This window comes from Aphelocoma coerulescens, chromosome 13, assembly GCF_041296385.1.
Source record: "Aphelocoma coerulescens isolate FSJ_1873_10779 chromosome 13, UR_Acoe_1.0, whole genome shotgun sequence".
Lineage (NCBI taxonomy): Eukaryota > Metazoa > Chordata > Aves > Passeriformes > Corvidae > Aphelocoma > Aphelocoma coerulescens.
Genome location: NC_091027.1, coordinates 6,526,356 through 6,544,587, shown reverse-complemented (window position 1 = coordinate 6,544,587; position 18,232 = coordinate 6,526,356). Strand labels below are relative to the sequence as shown.

The 18,232-nt window shown below is 49.0% G+C and overlaps 1 protein-coding gene across 1 annotated transcript in view; it reads right to left on the bottom strand.

Annotated features, from left to right (window-relative positions):
- The window catches only part of FAT2 (FAT atypical cadherin 2), a 56,470-nt gene that overhangs the window by 35,240 nt on the left and 2,998 nt on the right, over positions 1-18,232 (bottom strand). The window contains exons 2-3 of the mRNA XM_069028649.1: positions 6,117-9,402; positions 5,388-5,702 (exon numbers count right to left, since the gene is read on the bottom strand). Of these exons, the coding sequence (XP_068884750.1) occupies positions 5,388-5,702; positions 6,117-9,381 (3,580 nt within the window). The 5' untranslated portion in view covers positions 9,382-9,402. The remainder of the gene's footprint in view (positions 1-5,387; positions 5,703-6,116; positions 9,403-18,232) is intronic.

Below are 18,232 nucleotides of genomic sequence, written 5' to 3'. Positions count from 1 at the left end.
TGTGAGCATGTGAACTTGTGTGTCCTGGGAGACTTGTAAATCCCAGCTGCACGAACCCACCCCAACTCTCATTTCTGGTCCAAGGCCAGAAAGTTTTAATTAATACTATTGTATTCAGTTGTACCGTGCTTTTGAGCACGACAGGCAGGAGAAAACTTCAAATGGCTGCAGGAAAGCAGCTGAAGGAGGGAGCAAGGAGAAGCTGCTTGGAGCATGACTATTGTTCACCGTTTCCACTTGTTCTCTGGGATTATTCACACTTGGCACCAGCCACAATGCTAAACATTTATTTGATGCCTTTACAATCATAAATCAACACTCCTTTATGTGTTATGACAAGATGGCTTGAAAAATTCTGTTTGCTTGTCTGTCATAGTGGTTTTATTCTCTCCCTAATCATCCTTTTACCACCTCAGCAGGTGAAGAGGACTCAGCAGAGAGCCCACTGGAGCTCTTAAAATTTTCCCAGGTTAGTGAGAGGCTGTAGGGGTCCATTAACAGCAAAACTCATGGAAATGCTCTCCTAATGGGGGCCTGGAGAAGGAATTGCAGCAGCAGTTCATGGAGATCTCTGATGCTCCTGTCCCAACAGGTTGGCTATTGAGCCCAGAACTTCAACTACCTCAGGGAATGCTTCATAATTTTGGCCTAACAAGCCCACAGGACACACAGATATTGACAAGAGAGCTGCCTGATACCTATGTGGACAGTGGGGATGTTTCTGGTTTATCAGATTGCAAAATCCACTTGCAGCAGACTTACACCTTGTTTGCACTGGATTACTGCATGCCAGCTGACGGAAGGGAACTTAACCACTCTGAAGTGACTATCTGGATTTGCCTGGCCACACCCTGAAATTCTTTCATGACTTAATGAAAAAAATGAAAAAAACCAGAATCATAGCTCAGCTTTCTAGTGCTGGAGAAGGAGGACTGCAGTGAAGGCAGATGAACTGGACTTTAATGACACTCTTGAATGTCTGTACCACTGAAGATGCTCAGATCTCCTGATCCTGGGAGTAAGAGCTGACTCTGCTCTCTGTCACATAACCTGTACTGTATCCTAGCTGGGAGTCTCACCAGATGGAATTTTTTGGTTTATCTTCACATCTGCTGAGCCACAAGGCAAAGGGTTGGCTTCTCCTCCTGACCCCAGGCAAACTCTGTCCCTTGCTCTGCGCCCAACCGCGGCTCCCAGTTCCCCCCTCTGGAGCCAGTTACCACTCTGCCCTGGGATCTGACAGCCCTTGTGGTTAATTAATTAGGGTTAATCACCCTAATTCTCGTTTGGAGCCGCAACGCTGGGCGATGCCGAGATGCACAAACTGACAGCACTGTTCACATGGCCACGGAGCAGCTGGAGGTGGGGAGATGGACACTGCACACAACTCCTGAGAGGAGCCCGCTGGAATGAATGCACATTTTCATTTGTTGCTGCTTGGTTGTACACCTTGTGAGGCCAGAGGGCTAAAATGGAAGTGGAAGCTGTTATTAAAGGGGATCTGCCATCAGCTTTTGTGGCCTGGGGACACAGTTCCTTGGTTCTTTCTGCTGTCCCCTACAAGGCCTGGGAAGTGCATGCTTAGTTTTAATGAGTGTTTTGTGTGTGCATGTGCATGTGTGTGAGTTATCAGCACCCTGCCCTCCTGGAAAACCCCATCCAGCCTGTCCCATGGGATTTGTGATGGAGCTGAGTGGGTGTCCTTTATTTGTGTTCTTGCATGAGGCCCTGAAGGTTTCTGCTGAATCCTACAGAGACTGAACAAAACTGTCAAAGGTCCTAATTACACCCGTCCAGTTAGCCAAGCTCTGCATCCACCTGAAGGTCCAGAAACAGTCCCTTCTGTTGCCTGCACGCAGGCAGGCACAGACTGTGCTCCAGCAGCCTGTCTGCACAAAGCAATGGGAAAGGATCGTCTGCCTTTCTCCTGCTTGCTGCCTGGAAAGGGCAGAGAGGAAGGCTGGTCATGTTGGAACAGGAGCACCAAAATTACCAGGGCATTGTTGTCAGGGAACAAAAAATAATAATAACTTCTGCTGGCAAGAACAGGGCTGGGGTGGAGGTTGCTGGCCCCCTGCCCTTGCTGCAGGGGGGAAAATCTAAGATAGTTAAAATAGCCAGAATCAGGTTTGCAGGCGCTGAGGCTTTCACAAGAGCCTGAGAAGGGAAGAGGTTGTTCTCCTGAAATTCTCTTTCTCTTGTCTCACTCCTGCTTCAATTTAACCTTTTTTTCCTTCTCCACCCACCACCCCACCTCTTGTTCTGACCCTGCTGTGCACTGCTCCATGCTCAGATGTGTGTTATGTTGATCTGGGGAGCAGTCATGCAGCCATCCCTCAGACCTAAAGAGCAGGATTTCCTCGTAGGAGAAATGCAGGGAACCACAGGCATCCTGGGGAAGCCCACGGACACTGACACAGCACAAAAAACACCAGAAGAACAAGCAATAGATAAAAGCTGGAGACAAATAATCCAAAGTAAAAGGATTCTTCAAACAGCCTTCCAGCAGGATGAATGGCTTCATCCTGACTCTTCCTGCCATGGCCTCCCAGTTCCTCCTGGTCCTGTCTGGACTCGAACCCCCTTCACATCAAACCCTGCACAAAACAAGCTGAAAATGTTTCCAGCAGAAGAATACCCCAAACCCTACTATCTGCCCATCTCTCCGTGCAGCTATCTATCCCTGTCTCCCACAAACACTGCTCCACACCAGCTGCCAGGCTGGGCTGGAGAGATTCCATTGCCAATGGCACAGAGCTTTCATCTCAGTGCTCAGTTTTGCTCCCTCTTCTCATTAGCCTTTCATGTATTTCCCCCCTTTTTCTCCACCCTCTTTAGGAACTGAGAGCTGGAAGATCTTAGAGCCTTTCTGTGGTAGTATGGGGATGCTGGAGATGCCCAGGACAGTTACCATGGCTGTTCCTGGTTCCCTGCAAGGCCTCAGGAGAAGTCAAGGGGCCTTGCTGGTTATGTCTCCACTGGCCAATCCACCCCTGTGTCAAGGTACTGGATCAAACACAGAACCAGGAGCAGAATTAGGTTACTTGCAATAGTGTGCCACTGTGCCCTAAATGATTATCCAGGGCTATTCTGTAGGGTTATTCCAGGTGTAGATACTCCTGTTGTAGCACTACATCAGGACCTCCATTCCTATCAGGACACAGGATGAGAACAAGCTTCCTCCCCCTCCTCCTGCTCTCCCTTTGCCAAGAGGCCACTACCAGGAATGTCCTACCTAGGAGAGACCCAGACTCACTCCTGGCCCTCTTGTACTCAGGCTTATTTCAGTGCCAGTGTGATTTATTTGTCCTTTGATGACAATGACCATGTGGGATAGGAGAAAAAGAGATGTCTTGATCACAGTCTTCTGCCCTGCACTGGGATAACCCTCTTTTTTTGAATACAATCCTGCACTAATGGGGATGACCAGGCTCTGAAAGTTCATCTTCCAGTGCTGCACTATCAAGCTGACACCAAGGATTATTGTTTTATTCTACTTAATGGAGCAACTACCCTGCAGAATGAAAATACCACTGAGTTTCCAACAAGCTGCCTAAAGCCCTAAACGTTAGACAAGCTGTGATACTGCTCCTGGCAGCAGCAGCAGCAGCAGCAGACTTCTCTTTAGATACTGTAAACATGAGGGAATAACTGTTCCGTTTATGCCAATGTTCACAGGTAATTATAGGTTCTTTTGGGTGACATGCAAGTAAAACAATGGATAACTGAATCCTCATCAGGCTTGGAAGCAGGACCTTAAACAACCTCCAAGCTCAGGGTTTAAAGAAGAGACCTCCAGCAACTGTCCAAGAGATAAGATCAGCCCATGGGTTTCTTTCAGAACTGACAAACTTATCACTCTTCTCACGCAAATCACCTGAGTACAGGGAGAGATGGAGAGGAGATGACTCATACCTGAGAGAGCTTTTTTTGTCTAAGATGGGGATTAATGGGTTGGCTTAGAGGTGAGGTGTCTCATTGGCAAACATTTGGATTTTGCCAGGGTCACTCATTTTGCTATGGAACATGAGTGACTTTGCAGGGCTGCACTCACACTGGGGTGAAAGCTTTGCCTGCAGCATAAATTAGGCTGAATTTCCTGCAGGGTGCATGGCTGCTCATCTGACGAGGAGAGCCAGCCTGGTGTCCTGATAGCCATCCTGCTCCACATCCCATTGAAAAGGCAGTGGTTTTATGCAACAAGGCTTCTGAAGGAACATTTCTGCAGAACCCTGCATTGTGCAAGCTGTCCCAGGGCTGGGTTGTGCATAGCTGGTTGGATTATGTGGGAAAGTTGGATGCAGAGCAATGTCCTGACCAGGCTAAAAAGCTTCTGGCAGCGCAGACAGCTACAGCTGTGGGCAGCAGTGGTCACAGTTAGCTGACATCTCCAGGTGCATTTATACAGTGTCATGTAAATACACCCTGTGAGGTTCTTGTGACAAAAGGATTTTAGTGTTTCATACTACTACTACTACTACTACTACTACTACTACTACTACTACTACTACTACTACTACTACTACTACTACTTTCTTTCTTCCATTCCCCTCCTAGCCAGCTGTAGAGCACTGCCAGAGAGCCATTACACCACTGGTAACACATAGCTGAGAGCAGCTCTAGCCTTTTTCAATACATGCAGCTCCTCATCTGAGAGCAAGCTTCTATCCCACTGCAGTAGCTGAACTGCTTTTATCATCTGCAGGAGATCAAAGTCATGCAATAATCCTCTCCCATAGTCAGGCTCTGTGCCCTCCCTTCCTTCTTCTCCCAGAAGCTGATGGTGTGAAGGGCTCGGCACAGCTTTCCTTGCCAGACTGGCCCAATGTCAGCTCTGCTGGGATAGTTTGAGGAAGCTGTTTACACAAAATATCAGCGGGTTTTTGATGGCTCTGGAAGATCTGGTAAATAATCCTCAGATGAAAGATATAGTCTAGGAAGATGGCAGAGGAGGCTTACTACACTTACTACATTAATAGTGCTGGAGAATGGGTGGAGCCTTTAAGTGCAGGGGAATTCATTTTCGTTAATCCTGCCTGGGTCTGTCTCAGGAACAGTCACCTCCAGAAGGGTGTTGCCTGGCTCAGGCTGTGCAACAGGGCAGTTGTTTATAAGGGGGAAAATTAAAAACAACTGCTTGGTGCTGTTTAGGGCTTTGAAAGTAGCACATTTGTGTCATTCTAAGAGCCATCTGGATGCAAATTGCAGCCCTGAGGTTGAGGGTTTCAATCCTCAGGCTCCCCACAGAGTGTATTTGGAGACTGGGACTTTTGCTGCAGGAGGAAGGTGTGACAAAGGCACCTGTGTGGGCTGTTTACATTGAATATGTAACATCCTCTGGGTACTTGGAAGCCTCAAAAACAGATGCTGAGCTGGGTCAGTCTTACCTGTAATGAGGTTAATGGTGAAGAGTCCTTGAGGATTTCCAGTTAGGATGTGAAAAGTCAGTCTTCCCTCTGAGCTAGAGTCTGGATCGAAGGCATCAAGCTGAAGGACAGATGTATTTGGTGGGGAATTCTCCATCACAGAGGCATAGAAGACAGGTCTGGACATCTGAGGTGGGTTGTCATTGGTATCAGTAACTTCAATATAAATTTCAGTCACAGAAGACAGAGGAACTGTTCCCTGGTCAAGGGCTAGCACAGTCAGCCAGTAGTGAGACGTTCCCTCTCGGTCGAGTGATCCTATGGTCCGTATGGTGCCTAGGAGAAGGACAGAGGGTGTTTGTGAGGGATTTAAGGAAACCAGTCCTTGATGCCAGAGCAGTCTGTGTCTCAAGTCTGCTTCCTGCTCTTTGCTGCAGACACGAATTCTAGCACCCACCGTGTCTGGCTGTGAGACTGTGTGGAAGCTGAGGGCTTGCTTGTGCTGAGGGTCATTTTTGTTACACAAGTGAAAGAGAAGACCTCAGTATTTTGGGGGAGGACAGACATTGATTTGCCATTATTTTAAGGAGAAAAACCCCCGCTTGTTCCTACCCAGATACAGGGATAGACTTAGTATAACCCTGCACAAGCAAGAAAGGCTTGAATGCATACAACATTGTAAACAGTCAGGCCAAACACAGCAAGTAGTTTAAGCCTTCAAGGTAAACTATTAAATTAAGATATCCTTACCTGTGTCCTTTTCGATGCGGAAGATGGACAGGCCAGTGCCTTCTCGGAGGAAATACTGAACCTCTCCATCTTTGCCCCTGTCGATGTCCTTTGCCGTGACCATCATCACCGACGTGCCCTTAGGGCTGTTCTCCTGCACCCAGCCTTTGAAGACAAAGGAGGCAAAGCGTGGTGGGTGCAAGTTCTCGTTGACATCAGTGACGTTCACTTCCAGGTGGCAGAGGGAAGAGCGAGAGAAGGGTTTCCCACCGTCACTGACCTGCACTGTTAGATTGTAAGAGTCCCTCTTCTCATAGTCCAGCTCCTTCTCCAAACGGAGCGCCCCGGTCAGCTTATCCACATGGAACATCATCTCCTCATTGTTAATGAGGCTGTACCTCACCTCCCCCCCAGAGCCAGCGTCAGGGTCAAAAGCCTCCAGAAACAGGAGAATGGTCCCCACGGGCAGGTCTTCGGGGACCTTCACACTGTTGAGGGCTGGGAGGCACTGTGGGGTGTTGTCGTTTACATCCTCCAGAGTCACAATGAGGTCTGTAACGGAGAACAGCTGGAAGCCTGTTTTGGGCTGGTCCCTAGCTTCTATTTTCAGCACATAACAAGGCCACAGTTCTCTGTCTAGAGCACCTGTAACCGTCACTTCTCCAGTGACACTGTTAATGGCAAACTTGTCGGTGGGGGTTAGGAGAGAGTATTTTACTCTCCCATTGTCATCTGTATCAGCATCTTCTGCTTTCAGTTGAGCTATTGTTGTCCCTGCTGCTACATGTTCTGGTATTGCCACCCAATAGGCACCTTGAGGGAATTTAGGAGTATTATCATTGGTATCCAACACATTGACAGCCAATAGTTTCCAAGATGATTTTTGTGGTGTGCCAAGGTCGTACACAGTAATGTTAAGAATGTAGAAGCTGGTTTGTTCATGATCTAAAGGAGAAAGGACTTGAAGGAGACCCAATTCCAGGTCAATGGTAAAGCAGCTGTCATCATTTCCATCTGAGATCACATAGACCAATTTTCCATTAAAACCAGTGTCAGGATCAATAGCTGAAAGGTCAGCAATAGTTGAGTTGATCGGGACAGTCTCTATGATATCAATAGATCGTGGAAAGCTGTCATCGAACTTAGGAGCATTATGGTTTATAAGGTGCAAGTTCAGAGACATTTCATCATCCTGCCCATGCCCTTGAGACTGAGACTCGATGGAGTGTATGATGGTTTCTGTCAGTTGCTTCAAGACTCCTGTTTCCTCACACTGCATTTTGACGGGGAGACCTTGGCTGACCACAGTGATGTTTACAGATGTTGGCAAAGCGTAGTTCGCTCCATCTGTCGCAGTTATTTTCAAAGAGTAGAAAAGCGGCTGTTCAGAAGGAAGATCTCGCAGAGATATTCTAAGGGATATTACTCCAGAGATGGGATTCAGTTCAAAATGCTCTAACTCGTTGCCAGACTTGATTTCGTATTTGATATGCTGAAGCTCATCACTGTCGATTGCAGAGACTGTGGCCACAGGGCTCCCAACTGGAAAGTCCCGTGGGATGGTGCCACTGCAGCTTGCCTTCTCAAACACAGGAGCGTTGTCATTGACATTGCTCAGCGTGAGGGAGACGTACACCTCTGTCTCGTGGCGGAAGGGTGAGCCCCAATCTGATGCCCACACTCGCAGGTGGTACCATCTCTGCATCAGCTCATAGTCCATCGACTTGGAGGTGGAAATGACGCCAGAATAGGGGTCAATGACAAAGGGAACTGATTTCTGGTTGGCTATGCTGTAGGTGACAAAGCCATTGTCTCCTTTATCTTCATCTGTAGCCCTTACTGTTAAGACACTGGTACCAGGAGGAACATTTTCATCAAAAGCCCCATGGTACGAAGACTGAGTAAAACTTGGAGCGTGATTGTTGCAGTCAGTGATGTCAACGATAACAGTTGTGGATGTGTGACTGTTACTGGTTGTAACTTCAAGCTCAAAACTAGACTGCTCATGGAAGTCCATTGCTCTAACTGTAGTTATCAGTCCAGTGCGAGGATTGATCTTAAAGCTTGCGCTGTCAGAAGTAGGTTTCAAAATATATTTAAGATTTGGGAAAACTGGTGTGATCTTCACCATAACAACTTGGCTTCCAGCTGGGGAAAATTCACTGAGCTGGACCCGGTACACTTCTTTCTCAAACCTGGCAGAAACATACTTGGAGGGAGGTATGTGAACAGCTCTGACAGGAGAGAACAGTGGTGGCTTGCTCTTGTCCTTGGCTTGCACGCTGAGGTTGAAACCAAATGGGTAAAGTAACCAGTTTATCTCTTTGTTTGACACAATCATGAACTCAGTGCTCCCACAGTAGGATTTGATGGCTTTGAAATGTCTTCCCGGATCTCCATCCACAAACTCAACTGAATCAATCCCTGCTTCTGAGTCACCACTTTCTACAGAGAGAGTTGCATAGATAAAGTCTTCGTCTGAGTCAGGTGATGTCACCTTCACCGAGGAGATAGAGGGGGGTTTCCTGGCAGATGGCTCCACTTGGATTGTGAGACTAGCCAAGTTCCCAAAGCCATTCCCCTCTGTGATCTTTCTCATTCTGTCCACAGCCAAAACCTGCAGGTTATGCCTGCCTCGATGGGTGCTGTTCAGCCTGCCTGTGACCATAACTGCCCCCGTGGTGGGGTGCACGGTGAATAGGTTGGACCTGGTGTTGAGGGCATAGTAGAACTCCGCGTTCTGGCCCGCGTCAGCGTCAGTGGCACTGAGCATGCTGACCACTGTTTTCAGAGGAGTGTCTTCTCTGATGCACACTTTGTAGGAGGGGGGTGAAAAGAGAGGTTTCAAGTCATTTCTGTCCAGAATATGGATCAAGACTTTGGCCCAGGCTTCATAGGCAAAGGTGCTCTCTGTGGCCTTGATTATTAACATGTAACTGTCTTTGACCTCACGGTTTAAAAGTGCTGTGTTGCTGCTCCTGGTTCTTATTCTCAAGAAGCAGAAATCCCCAATCACATGCTCCTCTGTTTTAAACAGACCAGTGTTGTCCCCAGAGGCTATTCTGTACCTGATGTCCCACTCAGGGTCTTTCTTGTAGATACCCATTTTGACGTAGCTCTCCACGTAGGTCTTGGGGGCTGAATTTTCATAGATGGTGGCATTGTAGAAAAAGTGGGTGAAGTGCAGAGGGGAAGTGTTGCCCTTCTCACAGCTTGCCTTGTGGACCACACAATGCATCAGGAAAACAGCAACACTCAGCAAGTGCTTCCTGATGGAGATTTCCATGGTGCGGTGTCTCCTTGAGCCCTGCAGGTGTCAAAGGAAGAACATTGGTAATTCTCATCAAGGTCAGTGTGTTACAGAAGAAAGTCTGCATAGGCTCAGCCTCACCTCCCTGCTCTTTCTACCCTGACCTTTATTGATGCAGTTGTTAGCTCAGCTCTTCTTCCTTCCATCTCAGTGTCCTCCCACATCCCTATGCTGGCTCAGATTTGTTCACTTTCTCTGCTTCGGTTTCTGCCCTTATAGAGGGCAAAATGTGCAAAGTCATGCAAGATGCTCTGATCAGGCTGACTTGCCATTCTGTGAAAAATCTTGCCCCCCCTTCGCTCTGCCTTCTCCCAAGTCAAACACCATATCTAAACCCTCCACCCCCAATCCAAACTCCCTCTTGTTTTGTTTCTCCAGCCTCCCTTCTCCATCTTAACTTCTCTCTCCACACAAGTTTTTGCAAAGTATTTTTGAGAGTCAATATACAAACTGCTTTATGTGCCTCTCTGTGGCTTGCCTTCCCTTTTCTCTCCCTGTGCTACAGGATGTGTTGTCCTTCCCCAACAGTGATGCCATGTCGTATAAATTCCTTCTGAATGTGCACCTCCACGGTGTGGCCTTTCCAACAGCTTTCACTCAGTTTCTAGTCAAGCTGTGTCTCAGTTACCTCAAAGGCCTGACCCTGTTGCCTCCTCTGTGTTCACTGAAGGTTTCCAGCAAGACACTTTGCCCATGTCACCCTCAGCCCTTGAGTAATGTCTCTGGTTCCTGCCTTCTCATGGCAAAGCCCCAGGGTCAGGATTCCTGAGGAGGATCTGCCATCCATGACCACCCGCCATCAGCTTCCTTCTCTAACAACTCCCGAGCATCTGCGGCTCCACGGTTTATCTTTGTGCACAAGGTGTATCAAAAAGGAACTGGGGAGCACACATGTGATTAACAGGGATGTAACTTTATTAGGGAGCTTTGCAGAGCTTGTTAAAGGATCAAGGCCCATTCTTTTCAAAAGCTAAGTGCGTGCCGCTGTGTGTGCAGTTAGGGGTTGAAACCAGGTATAAGCTAAATATAGGTGCATATATTTCCCCTAGATATCCTAAGAGATCTTTATCTAGAACTGTTTCTTCCTGTTTTAAATTTAAATTATATATCAAGTACCTGCCAGTCATTTGGCACATTCCTAATTTAAACAGGGAAGACTTGTTTTTCCAGACACTTTTTCAAGACTCATCTCTTTAAGAGCCAGAACTAGTTCAATTTGTAACTCAAGCTGAATGTTAGGAACAAATTGTTAGAGCCCAACTAACAGTATGTGTCACATTCTCTCACTGAGGTATCTAATTACTGATAAATACAAAGCTGTAAGTTTCATATTTGCTTCAAATCCTTTTCTCCTTGCTAAATAAGATGCCAACCATCCAAAAATACCTCTGTGGTCTTTCCTTTTTGAAACAAATGGTCTGAAGCTAAAGCCAAACTACCAGAAGTTGAAGAGAAATCAACAAAATTCAGTTGTGACAAAATTCAGACTTTTTTCATGCCATCATTCCACTTCTAGGAAACACAACATAGTCGCAAACGCACTGAAAATTAAAGAGAATCTTGGAGGGCAGGGATGGGCGACCCAGAAAGGCATGTGGCTCATTCTGAGAAGTCGAAAACCATGTTCTTAAAAGCTCTGCTTGTTGCTTGTTACTTAACAGTGCTTCAGAGCTGTGCAGCATGTAGGGACTTGCCTAGAGCTACTCCCTTCCAACTTTTTCAACTGCTGAACTTGGAGAGAAGACGTTCGCAGGCTGCGCGCGCGTGTCTGCGAGCACTGGGAGCGGGGTGATCCACACAATCCAGAGCGGAGCAAGGCAGCAGAACAAGCCCGCAACAAAACCAGAGCTGTTCCACGAACAGCAGACTTAATGAAGGCCATCGCTTTGTATCTGGGCTAATTGACTTTTTAATTGAATTGTACTGAAACGGCAATGTGAACTCATCTCGCGTAAGACATCAGAGAACCCACAAAGCAGAGACGTTATGAACTCCACAACCACAAGAAAAGCAGGAGCCAGAGCACATGCCTTCCTGGGCACCAGCAATTCAAAATGGGAGGATAACCTTGAGCAAGGAGTGGGTTTTCTGGCACTTAACAAGATGCAAGCTTTCGTCTGAATCTCTCCTGGAATGTACTTAACCTCACTCTTCCCTGTGTATTTCCTGACATCTAAGAAGGGCTTCACTTACATTGCTGGTTTTTGCCTCTGTATTAGCAGGGTTTTACTCCTCTGTCCAGATAATTATTTTGCAAAACCTGTTGTGACCTCAATATTTCTTAGAGCTTTGCTCTCAATTACAAGCTGGACTGAAAGCAATCAATGGCTTCAGCTATTATTATGAGGGATGGAGAGTGACTATGCATCTGGGGCATGAGGCAGAAGCCTCATTTCCTCTGGAAATGATCTGAAACTTTGAAAAACACCATCAAAACTTAGGGAGAATTGTCTAGGAGGCATCACCATCAACTTTTCAAGTCTAAAAGTTTCTCTTTGTGTCAGGAGCATGCTCAAAGCTTGAACAGTATCACAGAGAGTCTCTGTTGCGTTCCCTGACAGCAACTTCCCACCCTGGGCCTGGAAACAATCACCTACAACCTGCAGCCTGGAGTTTCTCCTTTAGTAGGCTGCACTGGGAAGCAATCATGCTCTAAGGTCTTGTTTCTCTTTCCCCAGCATGGTTTTAGTGCAATTTGAAGTGTAACAGATCTCCCAGGAGATGACTCTCAACAGGAGATGACTGTGCTGTCCCTGCTCTGCCTCCTGCTTCTGGAATCATTTATGCCCCACTCACAATGCACAACTACCCAGAAGTGGGACTGGGACATTATCAAAGGCTGTGGTGAAACTTAACAGAAAAACGGGGGACAGTGCTCTGAACAGAGGGGTAATCTGGGTGACTGCTCCCTTGGCTCAGCTCCAGGGAAAATCCTGTTGGGACTGACACTGGAAGGTGACAGCAATAAACCAGCAGAAATGAGGTGGGTTTCTATGACTTTTGTTCTGTGGGTTGAAAGCTGTGCATAGCATGAAACCAGCAAAAAAATCAATTTATTGGCCCTTATTCCCAAATGTAGATGGCTACCAGGGAGGGGCAGCACTGCCAAGCTCAGGGGTCCTTGCCATGGAATTCAAGGATCTCCAAGTTGAAACTGGGTGAAATCAAACAGATTTTTCATGCAGATGAAGAGAACCATTCTTCCTGCTTTTCTGAGCTGTGCTACCCCATGTTCTTGTGCTGACAGTAATGAGTGCGTGATCCATGGGACCTGTAGCAAGGCATGCCCACTTCAGGGCTGCCAGATCAGCTGCAAGCACCTAACACTTGAACACCCTCACCTACCTCTGGAATGCCATTCCATGGGATCATTTATTTCTACTCCTCAGAGTGCTCCACTTCTCCCCCTTCCATGGCCTTCTGGAGCTGGTTGCACATGGGGAGGTAGAAGTGCTGGAGGAAGCCCATGGGTGGGATGGAGTGGGGAAGGTAGGGCACGCTCCCGACTGAGGGAAATACCAGGGCATCATTATGTGGTGATTCAGTCTCCTTTCCTAATCACCAGGCAAGGATCAGAGAGCCTCGGGGGGCTTCGCCCTCAGCCCTGTAGATGCAAACTCCCCGCAAAGCGAGTAAACAGTCGGTGTATCTCTAATCAGAGCCTAAGCGCGCGTCTAAATTTAACATCCAAATTGTGAACCTCTGTCAAAGACATGCCCAAATCTGTTGGCTTAAAAGGAGGGAACAAACACAGTGCTGAGACTCAAAGTGTGTGCGTGGGGAGGCCGCGGAGATGGGCGATTTAGGGGGATTGGGGCAGGACAAGGCTATTCTGGCCAGCTGGGGTGAGTGGCTGGGGCATGGCCAGGGGGTCCTCTGGGGGCCCTCCCAGGGGTCTCCTGCACCATGTGGGCTGCTATGTTTGTTGGCTGTATCATGGAAAAGTGCTGCAGCCTGCCAGGAAGCAGGTGTGGCCCCAGCCCCTCCTTTTGATTCCCTTCAAGAGGAGCATTTAAAAGCAATAAAAACCCAAAACACAAAACAAAGCAAGAGCTGAGTGCACCCAGAGCAGCATTCCCGTCATGAGCTGTGGTGGAGGTTTGGCCCAAGGTTTTGAGATCAGAAGATTAAAGAAAAATCATCATTTTCATTGGAAAATAAGGACAACTGTTCCCCTATTACTCTTTTGCCAGCGTGTATACCAACTTATCTTCCTCTCTTGCTTTGTTCCCTCACCTCCCTCCATTTTCTCTCAGTTTTTTCTTCACTACAAGAAACAGCCTCTTCCCCAGGATAGGGACAAGCCAAATCACCTCCAAACACATCAGCTTCTTTGTCAGAGGCTGCAAGAAGAGTGAGTTCAGGGAAAGACGGGAGATGAGATTGGCTGTTCAAGTAATCAGTTTAACGAAGAATTCAGCGGTCATTGTGAAATAGAGACAGAAAGCAAAGGGAGTAAATCCCATAAGATGGTGGGTGCAAGGTTTTGGGAAAGGCAATAGGAGATGGGACACAGTCTTCTGCTGGCTTGGCAGAGCAGAAGGGGCTCAGCTACAGATGGGGCAATATCCTTACAGCTGCCAGCCACATAGCATCAACTAGAAAGCAGTCCCTGGGCTTTCAGTGTTGCAAAGGCACAGAGTTAAACGGACGCTGTGTTGAGCCATGTGTGAGATGTTTTGCTTCCCAATGCTGAAATAGCCCCTGTACACCCTGCCAGGGGGATTATGCTGCTGGGTTAATGTTTGCCCTCTCCTCTGCCACAGTGATTTTGGTGGGAATTGGATGCTTTTCCATTTGGGGAGCTCTCTGATGGTTGCTCACGGCCCCGTGGGGTTTGAATTCTCTGTGGAGATGGGCATTTTTCAAATTGTTTTTTCTTGGACTTCGAAAAAGAACAAACAAAACCATCCCATCCTTGGAGATCCTGCTCCTGCATTTGGCTGTGCAGCCTCTGCTTGGTTTTCCAGCGAAGCAGAAGAAACACATCCTGGAGGTACTACACAAAGCCAGAAAACTAATGAAAAAGCCCCTGAAGTTACGGTGTTTCCTTCTTCAATGTATCTCGGGGATTTCCAGCGCCTGTGGATGGTTTCTTAGGGCTGATGTGTGCAGAACTGCTTGCACCAGCCTGCTTGGGGGCTGTGTTAGTGTGGGTGCAGCTTTCTGCTGGACTTGCAGATTCCATCCAGGCACGGTTGGGCTGTTCCTTCCCCATCTCGACTTTCCAATCCCTGAACGGCTTGGACAGAGTTTTGGAAATTGTTTCCAGGTTGCTGGACAGCCTGGAGCGAGGTGGCTGCACAGGTAGAACCCGGTGCACGTGCCTTTTACAGCCAAGGGCTGCCCTTGCTTGGAGAGTCCCATGAAATCCTGTCACGGCAGTGAGTGGCAGTGCCAGACCTGTGCCATAACCCTGTCACGGTTCAGCTCCGCTCCTGGGGGTAAAGCAGCTGTGCACTGCTGGGGTGGGCTGTACCGAGGGCTCCTCAGCTGCAGAGCCACGGAAAGCTGTGGGATTCATGAGTCTCATGCTGGCATGCAGAGCAGTGACTCTTTCCCTGGCCTGCTCAGCATGGCAGGGGGTCACACACGTGTCCCTGAGCAGGGCAGGCACAGTCCTAAAGCACTACAGAGATGTTGCTTCCATCATCCCCCAGCCAAACCAGGCAGGTGCTTTAACCCTGGGGAGTTTGGGTACCCCAGGGAGCTTGGATAGGCAGCCTCTATGGAGTGTTGGTGGAAGAGAGACTCCCTTGAAGGAGTTTGGGGCAAGCCTGTGAGACATTGAGTTCTGTGGGGCAATCTGGGCCCAGGCTGGGAGATATGGCAGAGATAGCCTTTTTTCTGTGTATTGCTGCAGGGTTTGGTAAAAATGCTTCATTCTGAGGCAGCCCTGCCTTCCCCAGGCCTGGTCTGCCACGGCCAGGGGACCTGCCAGGGGTCCTGCCACAACCACCCTTCAGGGCTGACAGTGGGAACAGGGTGAGATGCTGTCCCTTGAGTGGTGCAAGACAAGGATGAGTTGAGCAGGAGAAGAAATGGCAGGACGGCCTTCCACATGGGAAGGGTATCTGGGAAGCATTTAGTTACTCTGATGTCCAACTCCTCCTTCCCTCCATTACAAGCAGGATGCTTTTGCCACCTTTGTCACTGCCAGATTTCACAGGCTGCATGCTCAGACCCAGACTGGCTCTAAAGGCACCTTGCTCCATGACATCTTACTGTGGCTTCCTCCAGCCAGCCACTCACCCCCTTCCCCCTTGGACATCTCACCCATTCCTCCATCCTCGGGGCTTCGGCTGTGCCCTGATGCAGCTCCTACTGCCCTGGAGCAAGCAGGTGCTGTGTGTCTTTGCCTCCAAGCCATCCTCTGTCCAAGAGCATCAGTTGGTACATGAAGGCAAAGGTTTTCTCTTGCCGTCTTTCCACCTGTAATGTGCATTTCTGTCCACTGCTCTGTGAGAAATCCAGGGAGAGCTGGATTTTGTACTGCTACCAACACCCAGGCCTGGCTCAGATTTGTCACCTAGCTGAGGTGTCATTGCTGTAAGCTCACCTGTTTGGCACAGGAGAACTAGAACAGGCTGGAACTCTCCACAGAGTTGTGAGGGTCAATGATCTCTCTCTGTCATGGCATTGCAACATCATTCTAGGGCAAGAATTAATCAAACAGCTCCAGAGCCCTCAGTAGGGTCTGGGGGATGAGGGAACCTTGTGCCAACTGCTGGCTCCTATCCCAGGGAAAGTGTGACATCAGGGAGGGGGAGTTGCTTGTGCCAAGAGGGAAACATTCTTATGCATTATTCCTAATGTCTTTTCTCTGCTCTCCCCAGTTATGGGAGCCAAGGGGCAAATCCGGCTTATGATCCAAAAGCTGCCCCTGCACAGATAACCAGGGAAATGTTGAGGGGTGGACAAGGACAGCAGCTATGACAGCCAGAAGACAGGGAGGAAACAGCACATCCCACTGGTGGCTCTCATGCAAATGGGGTACCTGGCACAAGAAACAGCCCTGGGGGCTGGAGAAGGGGCAGTGTTGGTAGGAAAGGGTCTTGGTGGGAGCTGCTTACCCGGCAGGGTGTGAGGGGCCTTGGGGTTGTGCCCCACACGGCAGCAGCCCAAACATGTTGGCACAAGAGCCAGGTGGAGCGTGCCAGGATCTCACATGAGTGTGCCCCAACTCTGCTGCTGCTGGGACTGTGCAGCACTCACCCTGTGATTCAGCTGCCATGAGGTTTTTTAGCACCAAGGACCACATACCTCAGTCACTGCAAACTAGCTGTGAGAGCCCACAAGGGATCCTGGGCTCTTCTCTGATTGCTTTCTCCTGCCAAAACTCATACTGAGCCTTTTTTCCTCATGCATGGGATGCAAGTTATCTTACATTGATAACCATTCCCCTGTCTGCAGACTGCTGAGGGAAGCTGGTGTGTGGGACCACACTGTCAATCCTGCTACCTTTCAGATCCACTGGCCAGCTTCAACCAAATTTAACCAGATAGGTAAAGACTTGAAAGGAGTTTGCACAAGCTTGTGAAAAGCATCAGGAGAGAGGAGAGAAATCCAAATTAGGACTCCCAGCTGGAAGAAAAAGCTCTAATGTGAGCCCAACCCAATTATTAGACATCAGAGAATCCACACAAGAGGGAGCGCCGCAGGCAACCAAGCTTCATGAATTCTGCTGCTCACAAAACAGCTGTTTACTTAGGTGCTGCAGAGCTGGGAGAGCTGAGGTCCCAGAACACAACTTCCATCTGATCCACCAGAGCTGTGAATCCAAACAGGGCTCAGTTAACACCGGCCTGGTGAGAGCAGCAGCTCTGCCCAGTCTTGAAGGGGCTCTGACCCTCTGAGTCCTCATGCTCACCTTAACTCCACCTGGTGTTGGTCATGAGGCCACTGCCCTCATCCCCTGAGTGCTGGTAGTCCTCCAGTGCCCTTTCTGTGATTCCCTGTGAGGAGCATATATGTTATCCTAAAATGGCTAAAATTCTTTGGGAAGGAGCCCAAGAGCACTTTGGCACGAAGAGCTGTGTGAGAGACCTTGTGCCCTGCTGGATGCAGGTGAGGAGCCCCAGCGCTCAGCAGGACAGGCTTCTGTCTGCCCTGCAGCACAGCCCTGCCCACCGTGCTCCTCCCTCACCTTTTCCCTCCTGCCCCGCAATTCTCATTCTCCCGCAGACCTGTCCCTGCACTCATCTGACGATCTTCTCCTTCCCCTGCCCAGCACCCTGCTGGTCTTTCCCTTCTGCTGCCCGAAGGTGAGCACGGAGAGCAGCTTTCTGCTCTGCCTGCAGCCTCTCTCACTCCACTGCCATCTGTCTGCCTTGTGCTGCTCCTTCCCGTCCCTTTCCTGTGTTTGGAGGCAGCGTAAGGACACAGAGGACAGAAAATGAACGAGACAATCAGGGCATGACCCTCCCTCGTAAAAGGATGGCTGGCCAGGACGCCAGTAGCTGTGCCACAAAAATTCCCTGCAGCAGACATTTATTGAATGCAAAGGGATACCTGCAAACTGATAGAAAACCTTCAGCTCCCAGACCTAACCACAGCCACCCACCTGCTGTGCTGTGTCCACAGCGCTGCACAAGCTGCTGCAAGGCCAGCCCGTGCCCTGGGGAGCTCAGGGTTTCCCCGGAGAAAAGATTCACCCCCGGGACAGACGCGTTTGCCCAGGCTGGTCTCATTGCCACAGTGTGTCCTTGTCAGCTCTCATTATGCTCCCAGCACCGGTCACTCCCTCCTGCTCCGGACTCTGCTGGAAGCAGACTTCTAAAATCTCCTGCCATTGCAGCACCTCTGTGGAGCCAGCAGTGGAACAGGG